The 12,517-nt window shown below is 40.1% G+C and overlaps 2 protein-coding genes across 3 annotated transcripts in view; both read right to left on the minus strand.

Annotated features, from left to right (window-relative positions):
- mtr (5-methyltetrahydrofolate-homocysteine methyltransferase) overlaps window positions 1–1,373 on the minus strand; it is a 45,224-nt gene extending 43,851 nt beyond the window's left edge. The window contains exon 1 of the mRNA XM_020611747.1: window positions 1,141–1,373. Within this exon, the coding sequence (XP_020467403.1) occupies window positions 1,141–1,180 (40 nt within the window). The 5' untranslated portion in view covers window positions 1,181–1,373. The remainder of the gene's footprint in view (window positions 1–1,140) is intronic.
- A 677-nt stretch (window positions 1,374–2,050) lies between these two features.
- bms1 (BMS1 ribosome biogenesis factor) overlaps window positions 2,051–12,517 on the minus strand; it is a 21,145-nt gene continuing 10,678 nt past the window's right edge. For both annotated transcript variants that reach the window (XM_020611774.1, XM_020611775.1), the window contains exons 12-23: window positions 11,127–11,278; window positions 10,923–11,004; window positions 10,622–10,701; window positions 8,575–8,765; window positions 8,255–8,447; window positions 7,619–7,799; window positions 6,095–6,144; window positions 5,672–5,794; window positions 5,064–5,211; window positions 3,817–3,992; window positions 2,744–2,905; window positions 2,051–2,532 (exon numbers count right to left, since the gene is read on the minus strand). In XM_020611774.1, coding sequence (XP_020467430.1) covers window positions 2,305–2,532; window positions 2,744–2,905; window positions 3,817–3,992; window positions 5,064–5,211; window positions 5,672–5,794; window positions 6,095–6,144; window positions 7,619–7,799; window positions 8,255–8,447; window positions 8,575–8,765; window positions 10,622–10,701; window positions 10,923–11,004; window positions 11,127–11,278 — 1,766 coding nt within the window. In that variant the 3' untranslated portion in view covers window positions 2,051–2,304. The remainder of the gene's footprint in view (window positions 2,533–2,743; window positions 2,906–3,816; window positions 3,993–5,063; window positions 5,212–5,671; window positions 5,795–6,094; window positions 6,145–7,618; window positions 7,800–8,254; window positions 8,448–8,574; window positions 8,766–10,621; window positions 10,702–10,922; window positions 11,005–11,126; window positions 11,279–12,517) is intronic.

A 12,517-nucleotide genomic window follows, 5' to 3' on the forward strand; every position in this document is an offset into this window, starting at 1 on the left:
GGTCTTACAGCAGGACAATGACCCAAAGCAGACTTCAAAAAGCACAAGAAATGGTTTCAGACAATGACCTGGAGAGTTGTGAAGTGGCCAGCAATGAGTCCAGGTCTAAATCCCATAGAGCAGCTGTGGAGAGATCACAGAACATCAGCTGGGAGAAGGAACCCTTCAAATCTGAGACCTGGAGCAGCTGGCAAAAGAAGAGTGGTCCATAACTCCAGTAGAGGTGTAAGAAACTCACTGATGGTTACAGGAAGTGACTGATTTAAGTTATTTTGTCCAAAGGGTGTGCTACCAAATATTATGTTGAGGGTGTCAATAATTTTGTCCAGTTCATTTTTGGAGTTCTATATGGATCAGATTTGGCTTTTATGTGTTGTTCCACTGCAAACAAAATAAACATGAGAATACCAAAGAATTAGTGATTGCAACAAGTGTTATCTGACAGATGCTGGGGTGCCAACATTCTTGGCCATGAGTGTACATAAAAATAACCTTGTTATTTTCAAATGCTGTTCATGTTCTTTAGTCACCTCTAACAGTTCTCTTTGGTTCCCTGTTCAGAGACCACTTGATGGTTTTTGTTTTAAAACCTCTGGAGCTAGTGGCTTTGGCAGTGCTACTGGTTGACAGTGTCATCTTACTTCGTTGTCACCATTCTGGTCAGACATCTGTTAGCTACACATGCAGCTTCTGCCATGTTAGTAGGTATAACTGTCCTATAACAGCTCTACACCAAATGAACTGTTCGGTATTTAGTGACAGTAACGTTAAGTAACAAGTGCGACATGTTGCACACACACATACACGTGTTATAACCTGACCTCAAAAGGTTCACTGAGTTTAGCATAACACTGGATGTGCTCCGAACCCCGACCGGTGTTGTGTCGAGACGGGGGAACAGATCTGTGTACTTTATGCCGAACATACGTGATCTCCTTTCATTTTAACTACACTACGTAACAAGCGGATACCCGTGCTGAATCAATGTCTTCCACCTTAAATCTTGACCCGAAACCAAACCTTATCCTAACCACCGAGAGGGGGCGCTACAGCCGCATGGATGGCCAAATGGAACGCAGCCAACATGAGGTACAACGCTAAAAGATAACGGTTAACAATGGAAAAAGCAAGCGTGTATACCCGCTTCTGAAGACTGAGGAATGACGTTAGTCGGAGCCATGTTGCAAAGAGCCAATCTTGAAACCAGCCCTACAGTCCGTCTGAACTTAGAATGTTACTCTAGCAGCTTAAAATTCTCCAACTTCCTCAGCGGTTCCTCTTCTCCAACATGTGCTTCGTCGGTGGCCAACAGCTCAATTTCCGGTTTGAGGCCTTCACAATAAGTGTTTCGCTACAACTTGAATGCATAACATTTTCTAAAGGGACCCAGTGACACGAGTCAATAAGATAAATTAAAAATATATACACAGCTATTTTTCAAACAGGATTAAATAAATGTGCAATTTCTGAATGTATTTCTACATTTTCTCTACATTTCTATATTTATTAATTTCAACATTTACTTGAACATTTCAAAAATTGTTGCAGGGTTCATGCCCTTAATTCCAGGGTTAGAGTTAGAGCTCCATAAAAATTAGGTCAGTGAGTTTATCTAAAAAGAACATGTCCACCTCATAAGGTAAGTGCCCATCTGGCAAAGCAGCATAGACAATCTTCAGATACCAAAGAGGTAAACTGATTCCATGTGAAGATGAAAGGATGTTCACGTTCTTGAACCAATTGCACCCACAGGGTTCCTTTGGCATTACCTGTGCCACACCTGGAACACGAACATGAAGAGGCAGCAGTAGTAAGGCCCAGTGACAAAAACCTGCAGTCAAAATGGACAGTTTCCAGCAGCTTTCAGTTTCAGAATCAGCTTTGTTGGCCAGGTGTGATGAACACACGAGGAAATGGACTCCCATACATTGGCTCTCAATGTGCATGTATAATGCTCTTCCATAAGGCAATGAGCAAACAAGACAGAGAACAAGAAATGAAAAAGAAAGTGCATTAGGAGAATTAAAATACAGTACAGTAGAAATTCCATGAAACATTGTGATCCTGAAGGGCAAATTAGAAAAAACTTTATTTTAAAAAAGGGTGAAACCTGTGATTATCTCTAAAGTTAAGTTCCAAAAGTCAGAGGCAGTTTTCTTTACAGCTGATTTTTGTTTCAATAAATCAAGAAAATGCAATAAAAATGCACCTGCCAGAGTCATTAAATACATGCTAACAGTTCAAAGAGCAGACTGAGCATCTCGCTCAGTCTACAAAGATATGCTGGATTTGTACAGAAACATATTAATCGTCCTGTGGAGCCCCCTTCAGACTGGACCTATGCTTCTTCTGGTCCCTCTGGCCCATGATGCGATACAGTTTTTTACGTGCCTCCTTCTGTCTCTTCAACTTAGCCTCCTCCTGTTTCTCCTTCTGCTGCAGGAACTCCTTGTGTTTGGCATGCTGCACCAGGTGGGCTGCCTTCCTCTTGTGGTTGTGAACCATGCCCAGAGCATGGAGCAAGGCTGCCACCTAAAGGAACAAGTGATATTTTACTGCTGGAAGTATATAAGATCATCTTGTAGTTAAAGGACCCAACCAACTTTTTTGGACATCATTTCAAACAGTTACAACAACCTTTGTTCACCATTTGTTGTCTGAATGGTCTGATCAGTGTTTCATTATGGGTGTACTGATGATTACCTGAGCTGGTGTACTGACACTGTAGTCGGGTTTTGCTCACCTTCCTCTCATGGGGTTCACGGATCACGCTGGGACGCTGCAGATCTCTGGAAACCTTTCCTTTGGGTTGCTGCTGTTTGGGTTTGCTCTTAAAGGGCAGGGCCTTCTGGAGATCCTTGGGGATGTGGAGGGGGTTGAAACGCCTCTGGGCTCTGACCACCGACTAAAGAAAAAAAGAAATATTCATGCATGAAGTTAAGATTTTAGAATTACTGTCTTGTGATGTACAGATCGATGTTGTAACTGCAAGGCAACTCAGTGATGAGTTCAATTTTTAACCCACCCAACACTCAATATACGAGACAAATACCCAATGAAATCTATTTTAGGGCTGCAACAGATGATGTTTATGATTAATCTATACCTTATTGATTTGTTATTTTTTCTATCAGAGACAATATTGTGAAAAAGGTCCAAGATAACATTTTCTGATATCATGCTTAGTCTAAACAACCGTACAACACCCAAAACAATTTCATGGATATGTAAAAAAGCAAATCCTCAAACTGGTGAAGCTTGAACTTTGTTTGCTAAACAACTTAAGTTATTAGCAACCTGTCAACAGACAAACCAATTAATTAACTTATAATTACAAAACTCATTCATTTTCCCATATTAGGATTTCTTGGTAGGTTGAAACATATTCAGTTTAGAAGCTGAAATTATTGATGATATGAATAAAGACCAACTAGGAGAATGGGACTACTGAAACGAACATGAGGCTATATATTGATGTATTACTGTGTTGGGGTGTGGGGCGATTTCTGGAACTACAGAAACACTCAGTCCACTTGGGGTTGTACAGTGGTGTTACCACGTAGCACACGTTTCCTCACAATATTTGGCTGAGTACAGAGACCAGTTCAACAATCAGGTTACTCAAGGAGTTAATGTTCATTAGTGACAGCGGAAATGACCTCAGTACTGGCTGAAACTGAGAATCCGCTAGCTTTTACATACTGCTTTTTGCTAATGATCAATATGACAAGGGTAGCACTAATTATGTCATATTAATCTTAACCCGTCGTTCTTTCATCAAATCAGGTGTTTACAGATCCATCAGACTAAGTCTACCTTATACAGAGAGTCAGTGTTGGGTTTGTTGCGGATGCCCAGATCATGTTTGAGCTGCCCTAGAGTCCTCATGCCTGCCCAGCTGTCCTTTTGCCCGACAGGCAGCAGCAGAGAAGTGACGGGGTTGTAGAGCTGAGGAACAGATACCGGAAACCAGGAGCGCAAGAACACAATGTCTGCATAACACACACACACACACACACACACACCAAAACATCAATACAGAGCAAAATAACCCAATATCAGTACAGAGCTAATTACTAGTTACCTAGTGTCCATAAAATAAAGACTATCATGGTGAAGTTACCACTTTTTTAAAGCTCTAATCTAGTAGTAAATATTACAGTTTCCTCAAAACTAAACAAATATGGACACCGCACAGCAGCTAAATTAATCCCAATTCAATGGCTAGAGTGTTGTGTTGACTTCTGTTGTGACATAAAACCTTGCAAGGGGTAAGCCTAAGAATCTTGACCATACTGTATATCCTACATGCAGTGAACTTGTATGTACAGACAAATGTACTGATTAATGCAGTAGCTAAATATATAAAGGGCATTATTTCCAAATATTTTTTCCTCTTGTTTGAAAAAGTGAAAAAAGGAATTGACCAGATGAAAACGCTACATCTAATTTACCGATTACATGCAGACAACTGTTTCATTCTAAGATAACCTTCAGGCGTTTTCACAACTGTAGTTAAGTTCATTTGGTTCAGACCAAGGGGAACAACTATACTTGAATTGTATTTTACTTCTGTTCCTGTTTGTGTTCACACATGCATTTTAAATACTTGTGGCGACTCTCATCCTGCATGTACATCATTAGTACCCAGTTACATCATCATCAGGAATATGAGGAAATAAAATTCTGGTGACTGGCAGCAGGTCAGTCTACACTTTTTGTTCTTTGGTCTCACAAATAACTCAAAGAGAAATAACAGATCACAAGCATTCTTTCTTTACATTACACACAATGTCTTCTCCTGCCAAATCCTCTACGCAATAGGATTGTTAGACTGAATGTGACATTTAGACCCATCTCCGTGCTTTTCATTTACTGCAACTTTCCATCAAAAAGGAAATCTTTTTCATGTCTTCTGCATCATTTTGTTCACATTTCCCCAGAATACAGCCTGACAGATCTGGTATATTAAGAAACTGTATGACCAGCAACTGTCTTTAAAACTAGGATAAGAATCTGCAGGAACCAGTTCTACATACCGTACTTCAAAAATCGTAACTCACCGCTCATGAGCAGGCGGTCCTCAAATGTAGCTCTGTAAGCTCCCGGCGGCGTGGCCAGGGCCTTCTTGATCTGACCTCTGATTCCAGACACTGTTCGTACTGAAGCACCTTCAAATTTAGCTACCTCCAGCACTGTATTGAACATGCCCTGTGAAAACATAGGGATGTCAGCGAAGGTACTTCTTACTAATATTATTAATATTTCTGCCTCTTCTCATTGTGATGCTGCACTGCATTTTCAAATTCAACACAGGCAACCCCCCAGCAATGACATAAATGGTGAATATGGTCATTTTAGCTTGTAAGAGTGCCTCATTTATCACGTTTTTATTGTGGCAAGTCTCTTTGTATATACTAGATCTTTTAATCTTATGAAAGTTTTAAAAAAACTTGACCTTAATTATGGTGTAGACCAGCCAGAATCACTCCAAGTCATTAAAAAGCAATAAAAGCTTAAACTAAAGAATGTTCTTGGTGCAAATGATCTCTCAACACTATAGAGAGATTTGTGCATTTTTTTAACCACATGCAATTTTTATGTCTTACTAGTCAGAACACTTTTTTGGGCTAAAATCTAACCAGAAATGAGGATGTGCAGCTTCCATTACCTTAATGAAGCATGTGTTCTTGAAGATCTTGTAGGGATACCCAATGAGTTTGAGCTTCTTCACTACAGTCACTGATTTATCCAGATCCAAGATCACTCCTGTGGCTGCAATACGGAAATTAGCCTGCAGAGGAAAAAACTATTCCTAAGTAAACTGATCAAAGACCTCTTAATCAATACCATGGCAATCATTTTTGATCTTTAGATTTTTTGGAATTTTATTCACTTTTAATTTTAATTATGTTGTTACCACAAAAGACACAATTATAAAAACTACAGTAAACCCATAAATAACAGTGAAAGTAGCAATGTTCTCACTGGGATTTTATTCATGCTCTTCTCGGTTACATGATCTGTGACATTTTAACAGAATCAACTGATCACAGGGATGCAGTCTACAGTAACAAGGGAGAATACGACTTACTTTAGTTCCTGCTACAGCTAGGAAGCCAGTGCCCTGTGGTGTGATGGGACCTTCAGTGAGACAAAGGCAGAGCAAATAATGGGTATTATAAACACAGAGGTGATCACTTTAGCCAAAACTGTAAAACATTTCTTCAAAGACTTCAACAGAACTGCAACAAAAGACTTCGAGTAACAAATTACTCCCATTTCTTTTACAGAGCCAACTCTAATGAACCACAGGTCTTCAATTACTTATTAATACTTTGTTTCAAAACAGTAACCTGTTCCTCAAGGAGGAAGTCACTACCCCAAAACAGAAAAAAAAAAAAAAATAAAAAAAAAATCAAGCCAATGTTTGCAGATGAGCCCTCTGACAAAGATCTTACTTTTTAGAGGGCTGATCTTTGGTCAAATGAGACAAAAATTAAACTGTTTGGCTGTAATGATCCACATCATGCATGAATGGAAAAGAGATTCCAACTCTGACGCCTGGGGGTGGCAGCATTATGCTACGGGGTTTGTTTTGCTGCACGAGGGACTGGTGCACCTCATAAAATTGACAGCATCACAATGAAGGAGAATTAAAGTGAATATTTTAAAACTTCATCTGAACACATCAGCCAGGAAGTTGAAGCTTAGATGCAGACAGGAGGACAATAGTCCAAAGCATACCTCCAAAAGAGTAACAAAACAGCTTGAGGCCAACAAGGTAAAGGTTTTGGTGTGGCCATGACAAAGTTCTGACCTTTACCCAACAGAATACTTTGGGGCTGGAAGCCAACAATCCTCACTCTGCTGCACAAATTCTGTGCTTGTGGAAGGTTATGTCAACGGTTTGTTTCAAGTTACACTTTCTAAAGGCAATGCTGCCAGATATTAAGAAGGTGTGTTTTACACTTTTGACCCTCTGAGAATGTGATAAAACTAGAATTACCACTTTACAATTGTATGCCTCCACAGTCAAATTCATGGCAACGGGACAGATGTGAGGTCACTGTCACCTTAAACTTCAGTTCATCCTTGAGTCCAAGTGGATATTTGTTTCAAATTTGAAGAAATTCCCTCAAGATGAGATATCACATTCACAAGAATAGAATAGACATGAAGTGACAGGGACCTTTGACCATGAAAATCTAACTTATTCTTCCTTCAGTCCAAGCGGACACTTGCACCAAGTTTGAAAAAATTACCCCATGTCGTTCCCGAGATGTCACACTCACAAGAACGTAGGCACGGACAACACAAAAACATAGTGCCTCCGGCCATGGCTACTGCACAAAGGCATAAAAAAAATAATAATAATTTTTTTATTCTCTCTATTATTCTGATTTTTTTCACATCATAAAAATAAAGCAGCTGATCTAACTGAACTAAGAGAAGGACTACCCAAATGAAACGATCAGAAATGTTAATGCATTTAGCCAAAATGTATGTAAACATTCTACCACAGCTGGAACTATACCATCTAGTTTAGGTTGATAAAGACTAAAATCTAACTCACTGCTGTTGACCAGCAGTCAACAGTGCTTTAACTGTGTCTCACCCCAGATGGAGGCTCCACAGTACATGTGCTGTGGCGTGTATTTGAGCAGACGGTGGCGTCCGTTGTGATCCTCGATGTGGTAAAGGGGGATGGTCTGGAAGCGCCTCCAGCCTAATGACAGGATGAGAGGATCCCGTGTCTTCAGGATGCGCTCATACCAGCGGTGTTTCTTCAGTCGCATCTGACGCACACACACACACACACACACACACACAGTGGTTTAGATATGTGCTTACTACTTTAAATGTTATGAAGAAACAGTGGGAGGACATTGTGGGTTATGTCTCAAAATCAATTAAGTTTGATATTCAGGTCTGACCAAAGTGTGCTTCACACAGGGTTAGGATTATGAAGGACATCTGCCAGAATACTGCAGAGCTATTATTAGATTGAGTTTACACAGCCTTATTACAGAACAGCAGGTGATGCTACTGACAGGTGCTCCTGGCAAGCAGCAGCTTTACTGCTGAGCCGCCCGTGTGTATTCCCAAGTCTTTGTGAAGGAACACTTCCAACTCTTTGGAAAATACACTCATTTGTTTTCTTTCCAAAAGGGAACTAACATTAATATCATAATCAATCATTTCACAGGACATCTTAAGGCAATATGAGTCATGTGCAAACCATCGCACATACCTGCAGGTATCCCAGGTTGCCTTCACTGGAGCCCAGACTTCCGAGGATGATGGGGTAATGGGGATCAAAGTTGGTAACAAACTCACAGGGTAGAGAGAAGATTTCTAATCTGACATACATTCCTGGCCGGAAGCCTTCATACTGCACTCTGGTCTCATCGTCCACATCCTCAAACTCTGCCCTGTTCAGCTGAAGCCACAGAGACAGAATATACAAATACATATAAGGTAAAATCATAAATAAATATTAAGATGATTAACTAAAAATCATAAACTCTATTTCAATGTTGTATATGGTATTTAAAAAAAAAAAAAAAAAAAGCCTGCTTCTGCATCTCCTCCTTCAGGTCATCGAAGTAAGTAGCATCTCCGTCGTCATATTCTGCATCAAATCGCTCCTTAAGTCTGCGTTTCTTCTCCAGACGCTTATTTTTCTGAACCTCTTCCTCATCCTGCTTCATCAGACTCTCCTCAGCTTCATGCTCATCATCATCTTCACTATGCTCACTGCTCTGTTGGTCACAAGGGACAAAAATCAAAGCATTATCCAATGGAGGAAAAAAAAAGGCGTTAATGATATGACTGTAGCTGTAAATCCTACCTGAACAAGGTATGTTTTGGCTTGAAGGTGTTTATATCCACATCTACAGAACTCTTCACACACATAGCCCAAGATTAAAAATGGTAACAATTCCTTAGGTGTTCACCAAATATGAATGCAAACACCTTCTAACAACGTTGAAGCTAAAAATCCCCTCATAGTCATGTGGTCTATGATTCCTAGGATTAGCAGGTCAGCTGCTGACAATATGATGTAACCCAGGACCCACCTACTCCGGAGCAGGTTTGTTCTCAGATTTATTCAATGTGAAACATATAACCACATTCATATACCACTAAGCAGACATCAGCACAGGTCAATGTATTACTAGCCTACATTACTTGTAGCTGCACATTCGTCTGCATATGATCATAAAAGTACTTAAAAATAAATACAATAATATACTACACATTCCATATCCCCAAATGCAACGGCTTATATTTGTGCATTATACAAAGTAATGGCCGATGGGACAAGGGAATTCCTTGTTCTGTTAGTTTTAGTTCTTGAGGCCTGAAGATGTCGGTCTGATGGCAGGACCTGGAGTTCGTGAACAAAGGATGTACGAAGGACAACAGCTCAGATTTAAATTTGGTCAGAACATGATCTACCAATCTTAAACAAGCAACCCACTGACAGAGAAACGATTAGAATAAGATGCGAGAGTGCTGTAGGGATTTTTCCATAGGCTTTTGGATTATTGCAGAAAATAAGCTCTGTGACAAACAAAAGCTTAAGACACTTATGCTTTTTGTTCAGCAAGATAACAATTCAACACCACTTTTACATTTTTTTGAAGCCTCATTATAATCATTAAAAATAAAAAACTATTGTTAGGCTACGAACAAACTACACAAAAAAAAAAAAAAAAAAAGAGGAAAACTGCCCATACACTGAACCAACAAAGGCACCTATACGTAGGAAATGACAACCCCACCCATAATTAAGACGTCACATGGTATAAAGTGACACAGATAAATGGAGTGCCACTGACAACCACCAATGTACAACTTCTGAGCTACAGGTCCAAAGAAAAGATAAACAAGGCAGCACAGTAAAAGAAGGGCTTTGTCTTGAAAAGTAAAGAGACTGACCTAGATCACAACCAGACAGCGCTCAGAGAGTGCAAAGCTCAGCCAGGGAAAATGACAGACATTCACTCATCGGTTTAGGGATAAACTTCAGTGAGCGGACTGTGGGCAAAGACTCCAGAAATTTTGCAGAAAACCAGCATAAAGTGGAAGAACCTTTCTCTAAATGAAAGTGAACTAGACAAAGAAGAATGAATACAGATAGCAAAAATATGAAAAAAATCTACTCTGACCATGGGTGGGATGTGGCAGAAATCAGTCCAGAAGTACTAAGAGTGTTTGCTTCAGCCCACAAGGGATTTTGTCGTGACAAGTCATGAATAACTATTAATAAACGAAGAGGATCTAGACATCTCTTATGTGCACTGGGCTTCCTGTTACTCTGCAACTGTATTTAGCAGAGATTACAGAAATTATACTTTCACATCAAAGTACAGAATTACTCATGTGATCCTAGAACTGTTTTATGGCATATCAAGGACAGGGTCCTGGTCTCATTTATAATTTGACAGCTCAACCACGTAAACCACTGTCGAGCTCGTATTCCCCTCTAACAAATGTCTAAGACACTTACGGCTGACTTACAGCATACAAAGTTTAGACTGTAAAGCCATTTGAGCTCCAAATGTTAGTAACTCTATCTTGATCACATAAATCCAGTGTGAACAGGACATACCTCAGCTTGATCCTGCTGCCCTCTTTGGGCCTTGTAGATTTCTCCCGTTTCCAAATCCTCAAAGTCACCATACAGCTCCTCTAGATAAAGAGAAATGAAATACTGTATGTTACAAACATGTGAAAAGCACAGGTACAATGTTTTATTCTGAATATCCCCCTTCAAATCGCTCAGCCAGGTTTAAATGTAAAGTAACCCCTTCAAATGCATCTGGAACAACATTTCACTAGTTATGCTTATAAGCTTTTTAAACAAGTCTACCTTTAGATCAGTGTGTTGGGCAGAGCGCTATGGTTCTTACCGTCCTCCTTCAGTAGTGTGGCAGCATCTTGGCTTTTATCCCATTTTCCTGTTACAAAACAGTCCCTGATGGAGTTTAACACCTGGGGGAAAATAAACCCATCGTAACTTTCAGTCATTTAAGTTTAAACAGCACATTAGGATCCAAGAAGGCTCAACGGTCTGCCCCCCAGCACGTTTTGAACAGTTTTAGAAATTTTGCTACCTCCTCCTCATCCCAGTTGTGGCAGGGGTCAGGATTGAAACGAGAGCAGTCCAGAGCATCTGCCTGGAACCTTTTGCTCTTCTGAGGGCGAATGACTCGAAACAGTCCTCCCAGCTCTTCTTCCTCTCCATCAGAATCACCTACCTCTACAACTGGGGGGGGGGAATAAACAAATAAATAAAAGAGACCACTTGATCAAAAAGACACCAACAGACACTGAAAAGCTAAAACATACTCAGTTGTCAGTTTACTTTACTTTGTAGAGATCCATTTTCAATTTGACATGAAAGTGTCCTTTCTCTCGATCAGTGTCAAAGAAAGCCACATTAAATTGACAATGATTCAGCATTGTATCCAAATAAAAGGTAATAAAAGGTGAAAACTTCCACAGAGGGTGAATACTTTTTATAGGCATCATATATACAGCATATAACAGTGGCAAGAAAAAGTATGTGAACCTTTTGGAATTTCATGGTTTTCTGCATTAATTTGTCATAAGATGTGATCTGATCTTCATATAATCAGAACCAGCTTTATTGGCCAGGTGTGTCAGACACACGAGGAATTTGACTCTGGTACATAAGTCAAGAGTATTGGCAAATATAATGTGCCTAAAATAACAAAAAAATGTTTTGGATCTTTCATGTCTTTATTGAACAGTCATTTAACATTCAAAATGGTAAGTGAACCCCTGGAATTAATAACTGGTTGACCCCCCTTGGCAGCAATAACCTCAACCAGGCACTTCCTGTAGCTGTGGATCAGACCTGCACATCATTCAGGAAGAATTTTAGCCCATTCTTTGGCAGAACTGCTTTAGCTCCATCATATTCTTTGGTTTTCTTACGTGTATGGATCTCTTCAAGTCATTCCATAGCATCTCTATTGGGTTGAGGTCTGGGCTCTGACTTGGCCACTCCAAAAGGCAGATTTTGTTTTTCTGAAGCCATTCTGTTGTGGACTTGCTCTGGTGTTTTGGGTCATTGTCCTGTTGCATCACCCAGCTTCTTTCAGCTGACATACAGACATTCTCACATTATCCTGAAGAATGTTTTGATACACTTGGGAATTCATCTTCCCCTCAATGACTGCAAGCTGGCCAGGCCCTGATGCAGCAAAGCAGGCCCAAACCATGAGGTTTCCTCCACCATACTTTAATGTTGGGATGATGCTTTCATGATGAAATGCAGTGTCCTTTTTACACCAGATGTAGTGCTGCGTGTTCTTTCCAAATAGTTCAATCTTAGTTTCCTCAGTCCACAAAACATTTTGCCAATACCGCTGTGGAGTGTCAATGTGCTCTTTCCCAAACTTCAGGCGTGCAGCAATGTTCTTTTTAGTAAGCAGCGGCTTCCTTCATGGTGTCCTGCCATAGACACCCTGCTTGTTCA

The sequence above is a fragment of the Monopterus albus genome, unplaced genomic scaffold, assembly GCF_001952655.1.
Source record: "Monopterus albus unplaced genomic scaffold, M_albus_1.0 scaffold117.1, whole genome shotgun sequence".
NCBI lineage: Eukaryota > Metazoa > Chordata > Actinopteri > Synbranchiformes > Synbranchidae > Monopterus > Monopterus albus.